Source organism: Anser cygnoides, chromosome 4 (assembly GCF_040182565.1).
Source record: "Anser cygnoides isolate HZ-2024a breed goose chromosome 4, Taihu_goose_T2T_genome, whole genome shotgun sequence".
Lineage (NCBI taxonomy): Eukaryota > Metazoa > Chordata > Aves > Anseriformes > Anatidae > Anser > Anser cygnoides.
In genome coordinates, this window is record NC_089876.1 from 34,738,463 (window position 1) to 34,757,764 (window position 19,302).

At 41.1% G+C, this 19,302-nt stretch overlaps 1 protein-coding gene across 4 annotated transcripts in view; it reads left to right on the forward strand.

Annotated features, from left to right (window-relative positions):
- The window catches only part of AFG2A (AFG2 AAA ATPase homolog A), a 190,777-nt gene extending 173,122 nt beyond the window's left edge, over positions 1-17,655 (forward strand). For 2 of the 4 annotated variants that reach the window (XR_007168731.2, XM_048078139.2), the window contains exon 17: positions 17,313-17,450. Coding sequence is in view for 3 of the 4 variants with exons in the window: in XM_048078139.2 (XP_047934096.1) it covers position 17,313 (1 nt within the window). In the remaining variant the exon portion in view is untranslated. Of the gene's footprint in view, positions 1-17,312 lie in introns of all 4 variants that reach the window. The other 2 variants (XM_048078138.2, XM_048078140.1) reach the window with 1 other exon arrangement.
- The last annotated feature ends 1,647 nt before the right edge of the window (positions 17,656-19,302 follow it).

The following is a 19,302-nucleotide window of genomic DNA, read 5'->3' on the forward strand; positions in this document are numbered from 1 at the left end:
GTTTGGTTTTCTGAAATGGGAAGAGAATCAAAAAAGAAAAAAAAAAGGTTACTTTGCACATGTTGATAAATGGCACTTTTACTTCAGCACGAGCATCAATTTTCAGTCTTTATGTACTCTACTTCTTCATTGTTCTTTCATTAAGAAAACGGAGACGACTGGGTAGCACGAATACTTTCACATTTATTTCTATTTTTGCACAGTACTTTTGAGGGAGAACTCAACTCTTGGAAGATAACGCTTTCTCAGGTGGAAATAGTAAAGTTGTACGAAATAGGTGTTAGAGAGTCTATAGAGGAATATTTAGTTGATCTGTATCTTAAAACGTACTCTGTTTTGAAAACGTATTTAAATGATTGTATGATTATACATAGTTGTGGGTGACTAATCTAGTCTATTGCTGCAGGTCATGAGAATAGTCATAAAAAGTATTTATTCTGAACATGAACCCGGATGCATGCTTTCCCTGCATGTTTCCCATATGTTCCACAAGTAAACAGTAAATCAGATAGAGAGGAATTGAGGAAAGAGACACAGTGGGTGAGTGAGGAGTCTGCAGCACTGAAGCTGCAGCCTGACGTGGTTGGAAGTTGTAACTTGTTTCTCTGAGAAGAAAAGAAAAGAAGGAATTAATCTAAGGGGAATGAATGTGCTTCACAGACCTAGGAACCCACAAAAAAAAAAATAATTAAAATCTTTATCAGAAAAGGATTGATGGGGAGGTGCAGAGAAAACTGGCAGTCTCTATGCCATTTGCTCACGGGTACTTAGTGCTGCAGCAGAGGCTGGCACTTCTCTGCAGACTTCAGCCTTCATTGTCCTCTTCTGAAACCAAAGTATTTAGGGAATTGCTGGTTCAGTTTGACACCTTCCTGTTCCTGTCACTATCGACCTTGCCCGGTTGTACGCCCCAGGGTATATCTGCCTGCTGTGATGTCCTGTCGGAGAGGTGCTTTGGTCCTCACTGCCTCTATCAGGAAACCTGAGCCTCTTTGCTGACTTGTCCTGGGGAGACAGGAAGAGGGCAGATGAGCTCTGTGGGATATGGTTAGCGGTTTGACCTGCAAGGAAAGCAAAAATGCATTTTCTAATATAGTTCAGGAGTACTTGAGAACTTCTGAGTTACAAATTTTGTACACCAGCTGTAGGAGTGGAAGGGTGGTAGTTCTGTGTGGCAGAAGAAACCATGTTTTGACATTTTCACTTTAATATACATGAAAAGCTTCAATCTCTACTTTTTTTTTTTTTTTTTTTTTCCTCCGAGTTTATCAGTGTTACCTGGCTTACCTTTAATTCCAGCCAGGGACCAGTCCTGAGGCTCTGCAGCTTTGTTTCTCAGTACCTGTAGCCTACACTGGTTTTCTCTTCACCACCCCAGTAGTTTCTCAGTCACCGAATGAGGCCATTTTGTAGCTCCGGTGTCTTGGGCTGAGAAATCTGCTCTTGGAGGCAGCTCACACAGGCTTTCCATGCCCTGCAATCCCTCTGATTTTCCTAACGTCCTTGCCTTCTTTCCTGGGCTGGAGAAAGTACATGCTTTCTGTGGGAAATGATTGGGAGATTAGAGAGAAAAAGTTGGTGTCGTTCCAAAGGGTGGTGATATATATATTAGCACCGTTCATAAGATAAAGCCAGATCTCTATTCTCTGTTACCTCGTGAGACTTCAGCCTAGGGCTAAATGCAGCCACAGACGAATGCTCTTTCTTGTACTTCTAAGGGCATGTCAACGTGAGGAAGTTATCCTGGAATGAGATAGGGCGTGAATTTAAATGTGGTCGCAGTTCCAGAATAACATCCTGTGTAGACAAGGCCTTGCCGAAGTGACTCAAAGCCATGGAATGGCTTCGGTGGGAGCTGAGGACAGCGAGGCCTAGCCCCACGACACGAGGGCCGCCCGGGCACCGCACCCCCGCACTGCCTTCGGTGGGGCCACCTGGGCACCGGCTGCTCTTCCCCTCCATTTCTCTGTGGAAAACGTGATTTCCTGCTTATGCGATCACTTGTCAGTAAAATGCGGAGGGTGACAACCTGCAGTGTTACTTTCCAGATGCCAACCATCGTTTAATGCCCAACGTGTGAGTGATGGGGACTGTTTTAGCTCTGCCATCACTTACTAGTTTTTGAGATTGCTACAGATTATAATGTAGGCTTTCGTCGTCTCTGCTCTGTTGCTCCTGAAACAGTATAAAAGGAAAACTTCTGCAAGAGGAAAATGCATACTTACACTTCTCTTTTAGAAAAAAAATAAACATTAATGTACTGTTTGCAGTGTCAGAGGGGTACCTGAGTGCACACCCTCTCAGAATGGTACTGTGGGAGTTAAAAATCACCTCCTTTGGTGCTTGTAAGATTGCTACAATAGCTTTTAGTCCTTATACTATGTGATTCAGTTGTTACCTATTTTTACAGTCTGCTGAAAATTAGTGTTTATTTTGAAAGTGCCTTTCTTGAGATTAAGTAGAGCATTAATTAGTCGGTGTGAGGAACAGAGTGCATTTTTCTACCACAGCTTTCCATCATGTCAAAAGCTCCTTGCCAGATGTAGAGATCATAAACAAACACACATGGCTGCTGCATGTAAATCATCTGCAGGATAAATTACTGCTGATCTCTTCTGATTAGATCATTATGTCTTCCAGCTCATTAATACACTTTCAACCATGCAGAGGATCTAGGTACTAATAACTCACAAAGCAATATACAGGAGAACGTTAACTTCCCATGCCACTAGAAATACAATTTGGTACAAGTGTATAATGTAGTTTGCTGCTGCTGCTGCGAAGCTGATGCTTCAACGTAGGCCTCTGCGTAGTTGAGGCTGCCGGTACAAAGGCTGTGCTCCATTTCTGGGAGATCTCTACTTCAGTGAGTCACATGTTATTGTCAAATAAATGCACATGCAGCAAACTATGTTGTAGGCTGCAACCTCACACTTGCAGCAAATTGTATTTCTAGTGAGAGCTACGCTGCTTCTTGCCTGTTTCAAGTATGCATTAACATTTTTCAGCTTCGGGTCAGGCTGCCTTTGCTCTTCAGTGCACGAGAAGAGACGTGAGAGGCAATGTCCCATGCTTAAATAATGAACGGTCATGCAGACAGTAACAACCTCAAAGTCACTGCAGGTCATGGTAAGCCTTGTTATTTCCAGTAGGCAGACAGTCGATTTTTAAAGAGTAAGTACCTGTATAAAGACAATTACCATAGCACAGACATTAACCATACAGGATCTAATGAAATGGAGCAAAATTATCCAGCTGGCCTCAGTGGCAAAGCGTAGCCTTCTACTAGACCTTCACATTTCTTCACATTTTCCTTTTACCATAGACATCGGTATTTAAATAATAGGTGGAAATCCTCACTGGTTAACTCCATTTTAATGAATGGAAGAGTGCGTGGTGAGGTGGCACTTATCATTGCCTGTGCCCTGCATGCATTGCAGCTCTCATGCAAGCCACAGGCCTCTTGAGTCAGGTATTTAGCATGTGTAGATGTGAAATGCAAATGGTTTGCGCCTTGGGAACAGAGGATTCGGGTGACCAGGAAAATGAAGGATGGTAATTTGTAGAAGATCTTTGCATACCACATCAGAGATTGGGAACCCAGGATGCAGCTACTGCTGGTAGGTGCTTTGCATGCAGTAATCTAGCTGTAACTACTTTAACTAAAGTTAATGCTGTGTTTGAGATGTAAAGCACCAAAGAAATGTGACACACTGGTGTTAATCATGATTTGTTTCTGTTACCGGTGCAAATGTCTCAGCATTCTTAAATTTATTAATTGAATGAGTCTTGTGTTAGAAACTGTCTCTTGTTCTAATAATGGATAGTAATGAGTGTAAGATTTTGCAGAACCAGTAAGTACCATCACCTTAAAGATGAAAAGTGTCTTGTTTGTTGATTCAATATGTTCTGTCACTGATTTATAGCTTCCACTTAGCTTCCAATTATACAGAGCAGATAAGTGTTTTGGAATGTATTTAAGCATGTGCTTTACTTCAGTCGTGTTTACTGACGTCAGTGGAGCCCGAAGCATATGCTTGTATGCTTTAAAGGATGCTTCTTGAAACAAGGAGAGAGGAAGAGAGAGAGAAGTCTCTCCTTCCCTTGCTGGCTCTCCTCTTCTCATGCGTGAGTAACATATTGTGCGTCTGGTTTTGTTTAAATTCAAGGATGGCAAACAACCACATTCTGTGAAAACTTCCTATTCTTCCCATCCTTCTTAAAGTTGTTTTTTTTTTTTTTCCTTCTTGTTATTGATATTTGGTAACCTGCAGAGACAAAGTGATGAGAAACTCGGAGGTCTTTACAGAGGCGTTTATTCTAGAAGTGTTTGTATAAAGCCCTGTGGTCCCACTAAAGCCCCAGTTCCTTTGCTTGCTTTGCTCTTTCAAACACAGCCTTGGCACGGGCTAACTCTTCATTAGCACAGGCTCTGTTGAGAGAGAGGTAGTGTGGGAGATGGATGGGTGAATCTCCCAGCTCATGGCAGTTGATTGAATTGCCTCTGTGCTAAAATAGTGCTCCTGAAGCCTGGCCTAATCTTTTACAGTGATCATAAAATATATGGATACTTGTTCGTAAATTATACGTCTTTGAACCCAGTAAACCTCTTGGTTCTTCTGAATCACGTGTGCTTAATGTTCAGATGAGTTTGTGTTCTGACATTTAAAATGCAGTAGTACTCATTATGTACTTCAAATCTAAAACAAATCTACAAAATAACAGTGTGTTTACAGACACTACTTTTTAAAAGGGAAAAACAAAAAAAGAGTGGTTTTGTGTGAGGATTTACTTTTTTTTTTTTTTTTTAAGCTGTGAAGCATTTCCTGACATGTTTGTAACAGCTAAGCAGGATGTTTGTTGAATTCATATGTATATGTAACTGTTATGTGGCTATCCCTGTTTTGCCAGCTGCCCAATTACTGTTGTGACAGACCAAACAACTGCTAAATGACAGCGCTGAAAATAATTTTGCTGGTTTCTCAGGAAAGCATAGGTATTAGACTATTTTTAAGGGCCATTTGCATGACATTTAAAATATTCTGTAGCCTTTGATGGTAAGGAGAGGAAGATTTTGTAAACAGCCAAGAACGTATGTAGTTATAGCATTAACAGCTAAATGTCACATCTTTTTCTCTCCATCAAATTCTGGGTTATGCGAATAGGGTTATGCTGACCCTAATTATGAAGTCCAGGGCTGATCTCGGACTTCAAAACCACTCTTCTGTGTGCAAAAATGTCAGTGTAAACTCTTGTTGGAACCATGTAAACTTGATCAGGATCTTCTTTTAATAGAGAAATCATATTACGAAATACATCTGTTCCCAATAGTTTTATGAAATGCCTTGTGGCAATTATAGCAATCTCTTGCTTAGTAAATAATACCAGGAAAATATCTAGCACATTTTTACTGTTTTTCCCCCTTCTAGATATATACTGTGTTAAAGAGAAGGATCAGCAGTCCATCACTAGTACATAAATTAAGAAGTCCCTTGGTGGCTGCCTTAATAGCCCTAGTAGTATGTATTTAGTGAAAGAAGAGCTGGAAAGCAGCATGCACATTTACTGCATAGCTGACTTGCTGTAAAGTTGTCAGGCAGTACTTATTTATGAATCTTGCAACCTGAAAAAAATGATAAGATTACCATGACATGACAAACACTGGCTATAAATAGATTTCCCCTTCCTGCTCATCTCCTCTTCCTCCTGCCCTTCATGCTCCACTGCAGCGTAACAAGCTGCCGGGGCCGCACAGCTCCCCCAGGTGAAGGTCAGCTCCTGATGGGTTTTTGATCACCATGTAAAGTTCTCCTGTTAGTATGTGGTCCCAGTTTTAACCTCTTTGCAGATTCCCTCGATTATCCCAAATCACTTTCACATGGAGCTGAGGTTAAGCTTTATTTCTCTTGGCTTGTCCCTTCTGTAGCAGACACTTCCTCTTCACTTTGAAAGGACAAAGCGATGTTCAGCTGCCTGGGCCTGCGCCCAGCATTTGATTTATACATTATTTAATTTCCTTTAGAAAATTGGAAGCAGAACTTTAGGAGTGGAAGTCAGTCCTTTCCATTTGTTTAAGGATCTTTTAGAGCTAATATAATCATCGATAGTAGATGTCAGCATGATTAGGGTGACTTAAGGTAAAGCAAAGAAAACTGAATACCAGGGGAAATTCTTTCGTAATGAAGAGGGTGCCAAGATTTATAGCCACTCACAGCATCTCTGGGTTTGGAACTGTGGCATTAAAACATGAAAATGGAAAATCATCAGATTTTTGAGCGGTGTGTTTAAGACACCTGTTTCCCCTTACTGCATGGCAGACTGTGGCAAGAAATGTTTGTGCCCTTTACCTTATATTTGCAATTGGTTTTTTGGACGGCAATGCTTTCTGGAACTTAATTTAACCAACCAACTAATTTTGCAGAAATTCTTCAGTTAGTCCGGAGGTTTGCATTTGGGCTGACACTGCATTCACTTCTGCAATTAGGTCTGCACATGCTGTCAAGTGACTGCCAAGGCAATTTGAAAATTTCTCATGCAGTAGAGTCAGGAAATTAAAAATTAACTCTGGAAAGGACATCATATAATATTTGGCAGCACGGTTTGAATACTGTGTCCACTGAGGGTGGAAGGTCCTCATTAAAAAAAAAAAGAGTATGAATGCTGAAATATTTCTTCTGTGGGGTTTTGAATGATCCACAGCTGAGTGAAATATCGAAAGAGGTGAAACCTGTGGCATACATGGGATTACGGATACGATACGAGTTATTCGTGGGCTTTAGTTTAGTGGAATAGCATTTAACGAAGGACAATGAGAGTCCTGCGCTGTCCTAGGGCTCTGTGGTGCTATGGCTGCTCTTCCCTGCTTGGGTCTGTGGGGAGAGAAGATGACTTCAGTGCTGGAGAGGGTCGCTGTGACTCCACATCCACACCACATCTTGCAGGGTTAGGGATTTGTTTTGTAAGTCGTTACCATGCTTGGTAAGTCGCAGATGCACAAGCACAACTTTGTGCATTACAGCTGCACTGTACAGCCAGCACTTCCTGATGCAGCCTGCAAACAAGCAGGTTAGGCACTTCGTATCGCTGCTTTTGCCTAAAACAAGCGTCTTCACCAGTCTGGGCTGGTGAGGTAGTTGTGTGGCATTACATGAGAAAAAGGGATCAACGAAATCCGACTTCCCCGTGACACTTCACATCTTTACGACTATCTCATACCAGACAAAGCAGATCATTAGTATTACAAAGTCTTCCAGATATCATGAAATGTATTACATCTATTATCAATTAGGAAATCCTAAGAGCGTATCTTGATCTTTAGAATACTGAATAATTTCAAAGAGTAGAGAAAATAGCGTTTTGGTTTTTGTTTAGTATGCAAACCAGTGCTTCTGTGCTAGCATCCTGTATGTGCTGTTTTCTTTCTTTTGATCATCTTTTACTGTATTCAGACAGGAGTTAAAACACTCTCTCTTTTAGAGGGAAAGGGAGAAAACCCAAGAGACCAGGGAGGTATTTGTAATAACATGGCACAAACTGAGGAGGATTTTGTGAATGAGTATGAAGGAGAAGAAATGAAGTAATTTGCTAAGTCAGATCTGTTATCTTAGGAGTAGCAGATCTGGTTACCCAGAATACTGAAGTGACTTTCAGACGTGACATGGATTCAGTTTTTTCAGCCGCAGGAGAGCACTCAGATGACATGTTTTAATGTTAACAATGCAAAAGCAGATGCCATTTTGATCCAGTCACTCATACCTTTTCACTGAAGGTAAGTGGCAGCTACAGGTTCTTACAGATGAGCATTTTATCTCATGTTGCCTCACTCAGTCCTTTGGCTTGTTCCCAGCGTGTGAGGTGCCCACCACACTACGGACAAGCTGTGCCACTTGGGAGAGAGCTCCTGCTTTTGGATGGCGTTACGAATCCCTCACCACACTTGCTCAGTGATTCAGTCGACACAGCAATGATATACCTGAGATAAATTGCTCAAATTTTTTATTGAAACTAGAAGTAGTTAGCAAATGCACTGTTCTTGCCAACAGAATTGTATTAAATGGTTTATGTCTGAATAACTCAAAATATCTTTCCTCCCTTGCTATTCTTGTTTCACTTATTTGTCGTTGTTTTTTCTTGCTAATTACTACTTCGCTTTTCTTGCACAAGCAAAACTTGACTTAAAACTTACTTTAAGTTCTTTACCAGCCTTTCTGCTTCTTCCTTAAGGAGTAATAACCTTGCAGGGAGGGAACTAGCTTTGGCTGAGAGCATTGCTTCCTAGGTCTAACTGCACTCCCGGTCATATTCTGCCTCCCTAGAAAACAGGCATGTAGTCCTCCAGTTTTCTTGGGAAACATAAGCAGCTGGGTACCATGGGAAGCTCCAAGAGGTAAACTTAGAAACAGTCTGAAATTCCTCTAGCACTCTGCCGAGGAAATAGATACTCCACGTGAGACATCTCGCACCTTTCAGGAACTAAGACCCAATAAATGAAAAAGCAAGGGAGCGTCCATTAAGGACATTATTCATCTTGCAGTCTAAAAGCCCTACACAACAAATGTCTTTTCCCACTCCCTGCCTCAACTCAGGATGTGTATGCACGTCTAAGTAGCCATACAGAAAAAAAAAGTATTACATTCTCTTTTATTCTCATTATCATATGATTTTTGTGTTTTCTATCCAACTGATAGAAACAGTGAGACTCAGAAGATTTCCTAGAGTTTCTGGCCATTATTCTTAGATGAGTTTGTTTGCATTTACTGTATTGTAGTACGATATCTCATACATAAGTAACTACGAGTACAATTGCTGTTAACCTGCTAGACAAAGACAATATTTGTCACAGTGGAAGGTCTAAAAACAGGATGAAAGGGAGAGTTTAAAAACCCACAAATAAGATATTTTTTTTTTTGCTTTTCTTTTTGCTCAGTGGTTTTAGAAGTTTAGGGCTCTAGCTGTCATTTAATGGTGGCATAATGTAATAGAAATGCTGCTGGAGCTGAAATGAGTTGAAAGACAGTTCTAGACTGGCTGGGTTCTACTGATGAGAAAAATATTTTTAGGGAAGGGAGCACACTGCTCCCAATTCCCTTTGCAGAACTGCATTTATTTGCTTTGATAGCTCCTATCTAAGGCCTCTCCACTCTCCCAGGTTAAACCTGGGAAAGGAATTGCTGGCTTGAGAAGCAAAAGCTTGAATTATTTTTCAGTGCAAGAAATCTGGAATATGCTATATGTATCTGCTCATATCTGTGTAACTCAACATCTGAAAAGAGGGCAAGCAAACAAAACAACTAATTAATACCCATACTGTGATAGGTTTCATAAGGTAGAAGCTGCCAAATCTGTTTTGTTGTTTTTCTTTTGTTTTGCTTTTCTAGAGAGAAACCTATGACATGTACAGCTAATGGTCTCTTCCAACTCTTTTAGTTTTTAAAATTTTAGTTGCATAATTCAATGTCTTGCTAGCGGCATTCAGCAAAATAGCATTGACTGTATGTACAGGTCCTCTGTAGTAACAGTGTACTCTGAGTGAGAACACAGTATCCTGTTAATTACTTTTAATTAAAATGAACACACACGCACACACATATGTATTTGTACATATAGAAAGACTCTGTTTTTCTAGTGGCTTGGCTTCCTTTTCCTCATTGAAGGGAAGAAGTTAAACTTTCTCATTAAATGTTTATATAAAAATGAAATAATTCTGAGGTTAACCAGAAATGCAGCTTAATCTTGTATAGAAACATGTGTGTGATTTTTTTTTTTTCAGTTGCACAAATATAGCTGAAACTTGAAGTTGGCAGAGAGTGCTGTTTAAAAATATTTAGTCCCAGCATGTAAAAACTCGTTTTGTTACGGAATTCCTTTGTGAAAGGTGTAGCTATGCCATGTCTCTGCCAAAGTGATGGGATCCATATCGACATAGTACGTTTTGGAAACTCGCTGCATTTTGGGCTTGTAGTTACAAAAGTTAAATTGGAATTTACATGTTTTATATATTGCTTGGAAGGGTACCACATCTAGTAATATTTTTAAGAGAGTGGAAAGAAGAAAAAAGAAAGCTTACAGATGGATTCGAAGTTTTGCTCTGTTAGAACATGTCGGGATGAGTAGAGGTATGTATGATGACACTTAGCATGTACCACTGAAGACTCCAGTTTATTCTCTCTAGCTGTCATCATGTGCTATAGTTATGATACATATGCTTAATTTTGGCTACATACCTCATCTCTTCCTTCTCTTCTCTGGGCGTGTTTAAGCTTTATAGAATAATAAGAGCTACTGATACACGTGATAATGTCTGCTGCCCAGGCACAGCCCCTGCTGAGCTTTTGGTCCTGTGAGAGCAGTTACATGCAGCGTTTTGTGGCCATTAATTGCATCCCACAAGAGCAAAGGGCCAGTTGCCTGGCTCAGTCCCCCACCAACGTGCCAAGCTCTGTGACAGCAGGTAGATGAGGCGAACCTGAAGCCTGGACCTCCTGGCCGAGACCAAGAGGAGGACACGGTCTCTGTTGCAGCCTCCCAAGGGAGTTGTGGCCACCACAGGAAGATCTGAGCAGGACCCATCGTCCTGGTCAGGTTGGGTGTATTCAGGTGGCATGGCCACTTAGTGTCCCTGTGCAGCACCTCAGGTAGGTTCTGGGCACACACATGCATGGTCAATCTGTGAAATTACATAAATAAGCAAACTGTACATTAAATACTAAATGAAGACTTGAGCTTGTCTGTTCTAAACTAAGGTCACCTACAGATGTCATTAAAGGAGCTGGTTTTGTTCAATTACATTTCCTTAACAACCTCTCATGAAAGAAATCAGGAATAGCAGAGATTGTTTGCTCAGTTTGTTGGATCAAAGACACAAGATACACATAATACCTGTCCTCTTTATTTAAGAATTGCAAAGGTGCTTGCTTCTTCATTACTACAGACCTGTTTTAAAGTAGATTATCCAATATCAGCTCATATTGAATGTCTCTTTAATAAACAGGGAAGAAGGAAGTCCATCTTTTTAGAAAAAAAAAGTTTACAGTATTTTGTTGCACAGGATGGTTTCAATACAAATAGGAACTCATCTGTTCCAAGGCAGTGTTCATGAATACAGAACCAGACTAGAAGTATATGCTTTAACTTCAGGAAAAGCAATAATGTTTTAAAACAAAGCTGCTTTGAAATCAAAGAAGCATCTATCTCACTGAGGCACTTACATGGCCTGTGAGTGCCTTGCACACTTGTGTTTGGTTTTTTTAGCATTGCTGTTGCAAGCCATGTAAAGTGACAATCGGATATTCAGTAAATTGCCTCCAAAATTCCAGTGATAGGGGCAGCACGTGAGTCTGAGGAATGAATGGGTACTGTATGAAAAGCTAATATACTATGATTGTCTTCTGTTTAGAAGAGATTGTTTTCCATTTGCAGGATGGCCAAACATAGAATCCATTTGAGTTAATTCTGCAGATCACAGATGTGGGTGGAAGGAAGAGGTATATATATAGGGTCAATTTTATGTTGTTCAAAGATTAGATGAAAATTTATAGCAGAGTAATCGATTATTTCCTAGTATTGGAAACTTTTTCTCCTAGGCAGAACGAGATTTGTAGTAGCCATAAGACTTTCTCTTCTCAGAGAAGAGAACAAAGGCACGTTATCATGTATTTGCATATTTTTTTAAATATATACAACAGGAAAATTGATTCATGAGAGAAATACTAAATTGAAGCCTTTTTGAAATGCTTCAAAAAGTCCACCTCTCACGACTTAAGATCCTCTCAATTTAAGTCTGTTTTCACGAAGAAAATGGTAATTGTGATATCTCCAAAGAGTATTTTTATCTCCAAAAGCAGTACCACGTACGAAAGCATTATCTGCAGTGCATCTCCCTCGCGCAGCCAGCGCTGTGCTGCGGTACCGGCAGCAGGCTGCCTTGCCTGTTGGAAGCGGGGTGGTGGTGCTGAACCAGAGTGAAGCTCAGTAATATAGTGGTGAGCTGGTGTTGGTTTTTCTGGTTTGGTTTTCCGATGGTCTGGTGATTTGACCCAGATCGGGGAAGGGCCAACCTTGTGCCAGCGCAGGCACAACAGAGGGGTGCAAGCTGGCAGTGGGTTGCATCCACACAACGGGGAAGGGGCAGACAAGGGGGCACCATGTCCCAGGGGTCACTCCCCACCACGGAGAGACCTGCTGGGGCTGGCGATAGCCTCGTGGAAGCACACACAGGGGTAGGTGCCGTCCGTGCCCAGCACTGCCCGGAGCCCTGTGCCAATCCCGTGCAGAGGCTGTGAGCTGCTGGCATGGCGCCGAGCCGAGGTACTTCGGGCAGCTTTAGAGTAGGGACAGCAATCTTCCCCTACTGCTCCCTTTTAGTTTCTGCCTGGTTGATTTCCTGCTCTTGCTTTGGAAAGGCTTCCATGGCTATCTCTTTTCCAAATCGGGTCCTAAATCCCTGGGCCCTAAGAGCCCCCAGACACCCCCATTTTGGTGTGGGACAAGGCCGTTGCTCCCAGCGGCTTCGAGCTCGGGCTAAGCAGAGCTAAGCAGGATGTCTGACCCGGGCGGGAATTTGCCCGAGTGAGAAGCAGATGTCCTGACCCGGGAGCCATTCAAGTCTTGTTAAAAGGCCGTGCAGGACCCCTTTCTCTCCCCGGAGCAGAGGGGAGAGCTAACCCGCTCAGCCTGGCCAGCACGCACCCCACCGGCACGCAGGCTCGCAGGTAGCTTGCAGCCAGGAAGCGCCACAATTCGCGCTATTCACAAACCACAGGGTACTATTCTGTTTGCAGGCTCCTAATCCCTCTTACACACAACCCCTTACAACTTTAACTGGCGGGGTGGAGGAGCGAGTTAAAAAGGAAGGAAAAAGGAAAATGAAACACAATGTACAGCCAGGCAGTGTCTGCCAGTGACTGCACACACAATCGACACCAGCTGCAGCCCAATTAAAGCCGACATTCACAGGTGTTCCCCACAGACCCTGCACGAACAAAACCACTTTCTTGAAAATACCTAAGGTTTTAACACAGAAGCTCATTTCTTTTTTTTTCTTTTTCTTTCTTTCTTTCCTTTTTTTTTTTTTTTTTTTTTAAGATTCTTTAAAGCTATTTAGAGCACTTTAAACACAAAGAAGCTGAAAAGGACTTTCAGTCCCCTAGAAACAGTTGGTGCTTAATGCCAGGAGGGGGGAGAGTCAGCCTGGCTGAATCAGGCAGCAGGAGAAAGATGGGTTATGCTGAATGCTGCTTATTCAGGGAGCTGTAGCTGGCACTGGGCATTTTATTGTTGCCAGGGGTGAAATGGGGAGGAGAGAATAACTCGGTGTAAATCCATTTCTTTTTGGTACTCAATTTTATTTGGACCATAGCTGTGAGCTTGTGTGGGGCTTTGCTGGTTGCTGATGGGGGTGAGCGGTTCGGATGGCGTGCTGGAGCTCTCCCTTCCTCCCAGGATAACTTGACACAGTTCCCTTTTTGACTCTGAAGTAGGACTCTACTTGAGCTGTTTAGTTTCTGATCTTGGAAGCGCTCAATCAGATGACAGATTATTCCTTATGTTTAGCTCCTGTTGTTAACCAAAAAACCCCGATGATCTGCTTTTTAAACGTGCATTGCAAATTATTTCCATGCTAAGAGAGGATTCCAGATAGCAGACTAATGCATAGGTCAGTAATTTGCTCTCATGGCGCCGAAAATGAGAATCGCGTTTGTTAAATTTTCATTGGTAATAATATTAACAATCAAAATAGAGTATATTATGGTATTCAGAGATTCAACAGTATTCAGCCACACCTGGCTGCCTATTCATCTCTGCAATTACACCCCACACCTCGGTAGTTATTGCTTAATTACCTGCTGCCTGGCCTGTTGCTGTTTAATCAGTGTTGTTTCTGACATTCACTTAATGTCTTCATTACTGCTCTAACAGCCAGCACTGAAAGCCACTCTATATTCAGATGCAGTCAAGAATATCTATTCTGTCCTTCAGGGGTCTGAGGTACAATTTTTCATGTGGAACAGCACTAGGACGTCATTTCTATCCTTTACAGCACCCTGAGGCCTGAAAGTCTTTTTATACTAAAAAGGTAAAAATGGTGGTCCTTTGGATTTGAAAATAATTAAGAATTATCTTAAAACTGGCAGGTAGGTAATGGTGCTTCCCAGCGTGCACTTACAGAGGCAGGCAGATGCTAGCCATGCCGATAAGTGTCGTGAAGAGAAAAAGTCAGCCAGGATTCGAATTCACAAGTACAAGATCTAAATTAGACATCGTTGCTCAGTAAAAAATACTGGAGGCGTTGTGGACAGTTTTTCTGAAAAAATCATCTTGGCGCAACCCAGAAGCCCTGCGGCATGGCTCCTTCTAGCCACAAAGGGCTAGGGCAGAGCCAGAGGAGCCGTGGCAGCTGGTCTGAGGCATGGACGGGCTCCGCAGGGACTGAATCACCCAGGGCTCCTCAGCCTGCAAAGACTTGACTGAGAGGGGATGAGATAAAAGGCTATAAAACTATCGATGATATGGGGAAGGTGAGCAGGGAACAGCAGATGAATCACTGTTCTCAGAGGACAGGAACTAGGAGGTACTTGTTGAAATTATCTGCTTCTAGACAAACAAAAGTGCTTTTTCATACAGTGCATGATTAGACCGTGGCACTTATTACAGGATGTTGTGGAGGCCAAAAGGAGCAGTGATTTAAGAAAGTAATTGGATGAATTCACTGAGGATAAATCTATTGCGAGGTTTTAAAACTGGTGATCTAGGTGGAACACTTGGTTTTGGAGTGACGCTAAGCCTGGAAAGGACACATCCTGCTGCACAGCCGTGGGTCAGTCCCAGCCAGTACTTTCTGCTACCTTTCCCCTTTATCTCACTTGACCCGGCTTACATTGTGTTTTAATCTAGGCAGAAATGAGAGTTTAAAACCCTTCTCTTGCTTGTTCTGGTATGAAATGTCTTGATGTGACTGTGACAAAAAATGTCTATTAAAAACTGTGGGCCTCAGCCCAGTCATAGAGCAGATTTCACCAGGTGAATTCAGTCCCATTTCCATTTGGCTAGACAAAGGCAAACTTGTGTTTGCTTCCCACAGGTGATTTAGCTTTACTAGCTAGTGAAAACACTTGTGAGGATTTTTTTTTTCTTTTTAGAGTTTGCATATTTGAATGAAGAAAAATAATTAAACCTGCTTTGTTCAATCTCTTACCTAAGAAACCTCATCTCCTCAGTTAGCAAAGGAATGGAAACAGTGCCATGGGACTGCTGTGACCAGGTGTAAGGGCCCAAATTTCAAACATTGTGCCATATTGCCTGCCTTTTATTACTGAATAATATATGAAAGATGTAGTCCACAAAAATTCTGAGTGCAGCCAGGAAAAGAGAGAATGATAATTGATGCCTTAAAATTCTTCCTCTTCCCTTAAATACTACTGAATAACAAAGAAAAGAATATCATTTTTCTGGTGTTTTCTTGTGTCTAGTCATCTTCAGTTATCACAGAACTTGTGTTTCAGACTTTAAGAATACAATTAAAAGAAAAAAATCCTGTGGAGGTTAATTATGGTCACGGTTGCTGATACTCTTGGCAGAGCACAGAGGAAACATCCAATCATCCTCAGCAGTATTGGCTTATGCGCAAATTCCTCCTAAGAGTATCATTGTACAAATGGAACAGGAAGAGATAGGACTGGCTGGTGTTCCTTCTTTTTTGGATCTGCTGGCCTGACAGTCTTTCCTTCCGCTTCTCCTTCCGTGAAATATATCAGCACCCACCAACTGAACGTCTTGTGCTGCGGTAATACCCTGCACCATCATTTTGGTGCTGCAGATAGTTGGCGGTCTCTGTGAGCAGGCATAATGGACAAAACCTGCTGTGCTGTGTTCTGGGCTTTTTCAATATTGCGTGTGAAAACCCACAGAAGGTCCTCTTCATATTGTGGAAAACGTGCCCTTAGTGCTGTATTTGTGGAGGGAAAACGGACCCCTCCTTCAAGGATCAGCACAGCTTTGCAGTCCAGGATGTTTGGGATCTGTTTTTCTATCACCACTCTTCTCCCTTCTGAAAGATTTCTGGGTTTGGTTTTAAACTGGAATGGGAGGGCTGATCTTTGTGTGTGTGTGTGCACGCTTTGTTTTGGTTTTTCTTTTTTCCTTTTTTTTTTTTTTTTCATTTTTTCCTTCCTCAAGTAGCTTTGTATTTGTGTTAGCAAGTAGGAAATAGTCACACCGTCTGCTTTCTGAAAAACCCGAACGGAAGGACCAAAGCACCTGCATTATTTGTAGAAGGATGCGTTGCCTCTCTCTGTAAGAAGCTGGTGCACTAAGTCCCAGCTCTGCTTCCACCTTTATCTGTCTCTAAAGTCCTGAAAAGCATTAAAATGCATAACAGGAGTGTTTAGCTTCACTGCTCATTAGAGCAGCACGGAACTAAAAGTAATATTGTTGTAGCTTGACAAAGCCATCTAAATCCATGCATGTTTTCTTGTGAAAGCTTCCTAAACATGCTGCTAAATCCTCTAAAAAGCTACTAAACGGCTTTGGCAACCATTAGCACAGCATAAGCAGGGGAACTCTTTTCAGTAAGTGAACAAACAGAGAAAATATGCTGAATAGCTGGACAAATGTGTTTCAGCTGGCTCTTTCATTTACAGATATAAGGGAGCAGTCAATATCAATCACTGTTTTCCCTGTTGCACTGGAAATCACAATATCTCTTTTCATTCCACAAGGTCTTTTCACCACAGTAATGTGTCTTTAGAATGACACTGGCATCAGTCTGTTTCCGCTGTCTGAAGTCCGGAGAGTTTAAAAACACATTTCAGGGTATGAGACCTTAACCCTCCTCCCCTTCCACGCACCCCTCTCCTTCGAGCCTTCCTTGCTGAATTAATTGTTTTTACTTCTTTCCCAGCTTTAAGTTTAAAAGGAAAAGTGCCCACAGAGCCTGGGAATATCTGCTCTTGTGCTTTGGGTACAGAAAAATGTATTGCTGCTAGTTGGGGTTTTAATTTATCAGGTGTTGCAATGAGTTTAAGGCAAGGTAATACGATTATTGAGTTAAAGTAATTTGCAGTGCCCTCTTCTATGAAATGTAACGTTACTGTGGTTTGAATTTGGAGCTTTATCACGTTTCTGGAAAGTGCTAATCACCCACAGCTTCATTTACTTAAAAAAAAAAAAAAAAAAAAAAGTATTGGAGAAATTCTGTCCTTGTAAGTATCTGGCATTTAGAGCATGTTGATATTCTTGTGCTTGCCTTCTTCATTTCAACTTAGACATTTTATAATAATAATAATACGGTGCAATTTTTGTTTGTTTCTTTGCAGATAACAGCAGTCTGTAGAGAAGCAGCCCTGCTAGCTCTTCAGGAAGACATAAATGCCAAATTTATCATGGGACGGCATTTTCGGTATGCACTGACAGTCGTGACACCAAGAATTCCCGATTCCTTAATCCAGTTTTATGCAGATTATCAGCAGCAAAGTGGACTGCACGCACTTTGAAAGGCAAATTAATACATATGCCTGCTCATAGTGTGAATAGCAAATTTCCTTTGTAAAGCTGTCAAGAGCTAAAGAATTTTGTATTGTACATGGAGTGTCCAAAGTTGACTCAAATGCGGAATCATCATAATAAATGCCCTTTTGGATTTTTTGAGTGTAACAGAAATTGTGTAACCTTTGTGTGTTTTACAATTCAAATGGTATAATCTGCATTTTAGAAATAGTAAGAGTGCTGGTGTAATTCAGTGTTTCTGAGTGTACAACCACGTGTCAAAAAATAATTACCAAATTCTGAGGTTTTGGTGGATTCTCGGCCCTAAAAGAGTAGAAGCGAATGTCATGACTGCCTTCGTTTGTTCATGCCTTAACCTCAGTTTAATCCCAGGGACCATCCCAGCGAGGCAGAGACCTGGGGAGTGGCCTCACTACAAAAATGCTGAAAATTATTCTGAATCTTTTGATTTATGATCCCAGAAAAGCTGCCAAACAGGCTTGCCAACCATAGAGCTTTCCAAGAGAAAGCGGAGGTATCCTGATTGATTTCGGTGAAACGTTTATCTTCGGTATTAAGCAACTCCTTTTTACACATACTGTAGAGCAGGCACATTAAAAATTGTACATCACGAGGCTTCCTTTGCATTTCAGAAAAGTGAATTGCATCCAACTCTTGGCTAACCTGAAACCACTTCGAGGCATCAACAGAAGACTTTTGTTGTTGTTTGTTTCTCTCAAAATAAATACGGGTGGTGATTGGTAATTTCAAGCCGGCCAATGGAAATCCCAATGACTCCTAATGAATAAGAAAACCTCCTTGCAGAAAGTGTTATAAATGACCACAAAATAGTTTAGGGACAGATAAAAACTTTTCGACTTATTTCTTGTTATATCACCTGCTGAAACAGCGACAGATCCCTATGGGCTCGCTACTCCTGCATTCGATGTGAGATTTAATGAAGCAAACTTATTTTCAGCATTTTTCCCCGCAGTGGAAAGGCAGCTTTTCTATTCTAGACATGAAAACTAGAGGGAAAAGTAAAGCAAAACCAATAAGAACTTTAATAAAAACAAAAAAGGTGACTAAACCTTGCATTTCAGTGGGTAAATCTCTGTTTCCCTGGTGTTTTGCAGGTAAGTAAAAGAATTTGTAAGTCAAAATTTTAGCCTAATCCTGCTTTTACTTGTCAGAGTGAAAAAGAAGTCATTTCATCATTTCAGGCCTTACCAAGTGTAAGATTGTTTTTGGGTCTGTTTATTGATGGTTGTGAAGACTTTTCTTTCTTGCAGTCATTATATATCTGTTTGCAAATGAGATATGATTATTTAGAAATTTCTGTCTTTTATAAGGAATATACTTGTCTAAGAGAGTTTTCTACCACATTTAATTATAGTATCAATATGAAATTTAAGAAGTAATCTCTTGGCCTTGATTGTGGTTTTTCTCTCCTTAGTTCCACTGTGCCCACAATTTGTAGCTCTTAAAAAGAAATCTTATTATATATTATTATTATTATTATAACTTTTAGCTTAACCTCTTGTTGCTATAAATAGCATTTAATTTCATACCACTGAAAAGGATTAGAGGATGTAGAAAAGCAGGTAGTTTACTTAGTTCATCTGATGTATGTTCAGGTTTTGTTTTTTTATCTTTTTTTTTTTTCTGTCATTGTTTGAGTCTTTAATAGTACATCAGACAGGGATTTAAAAAAAAGAATGGTTAACTGGAAAAATTGCCTTGGAAATCAAGGTCGTATCTGAAACTACTGTATCCTTCTTTTCTAAATTGTGTATGCTCCATCTTGAAGCTCAGGATGAG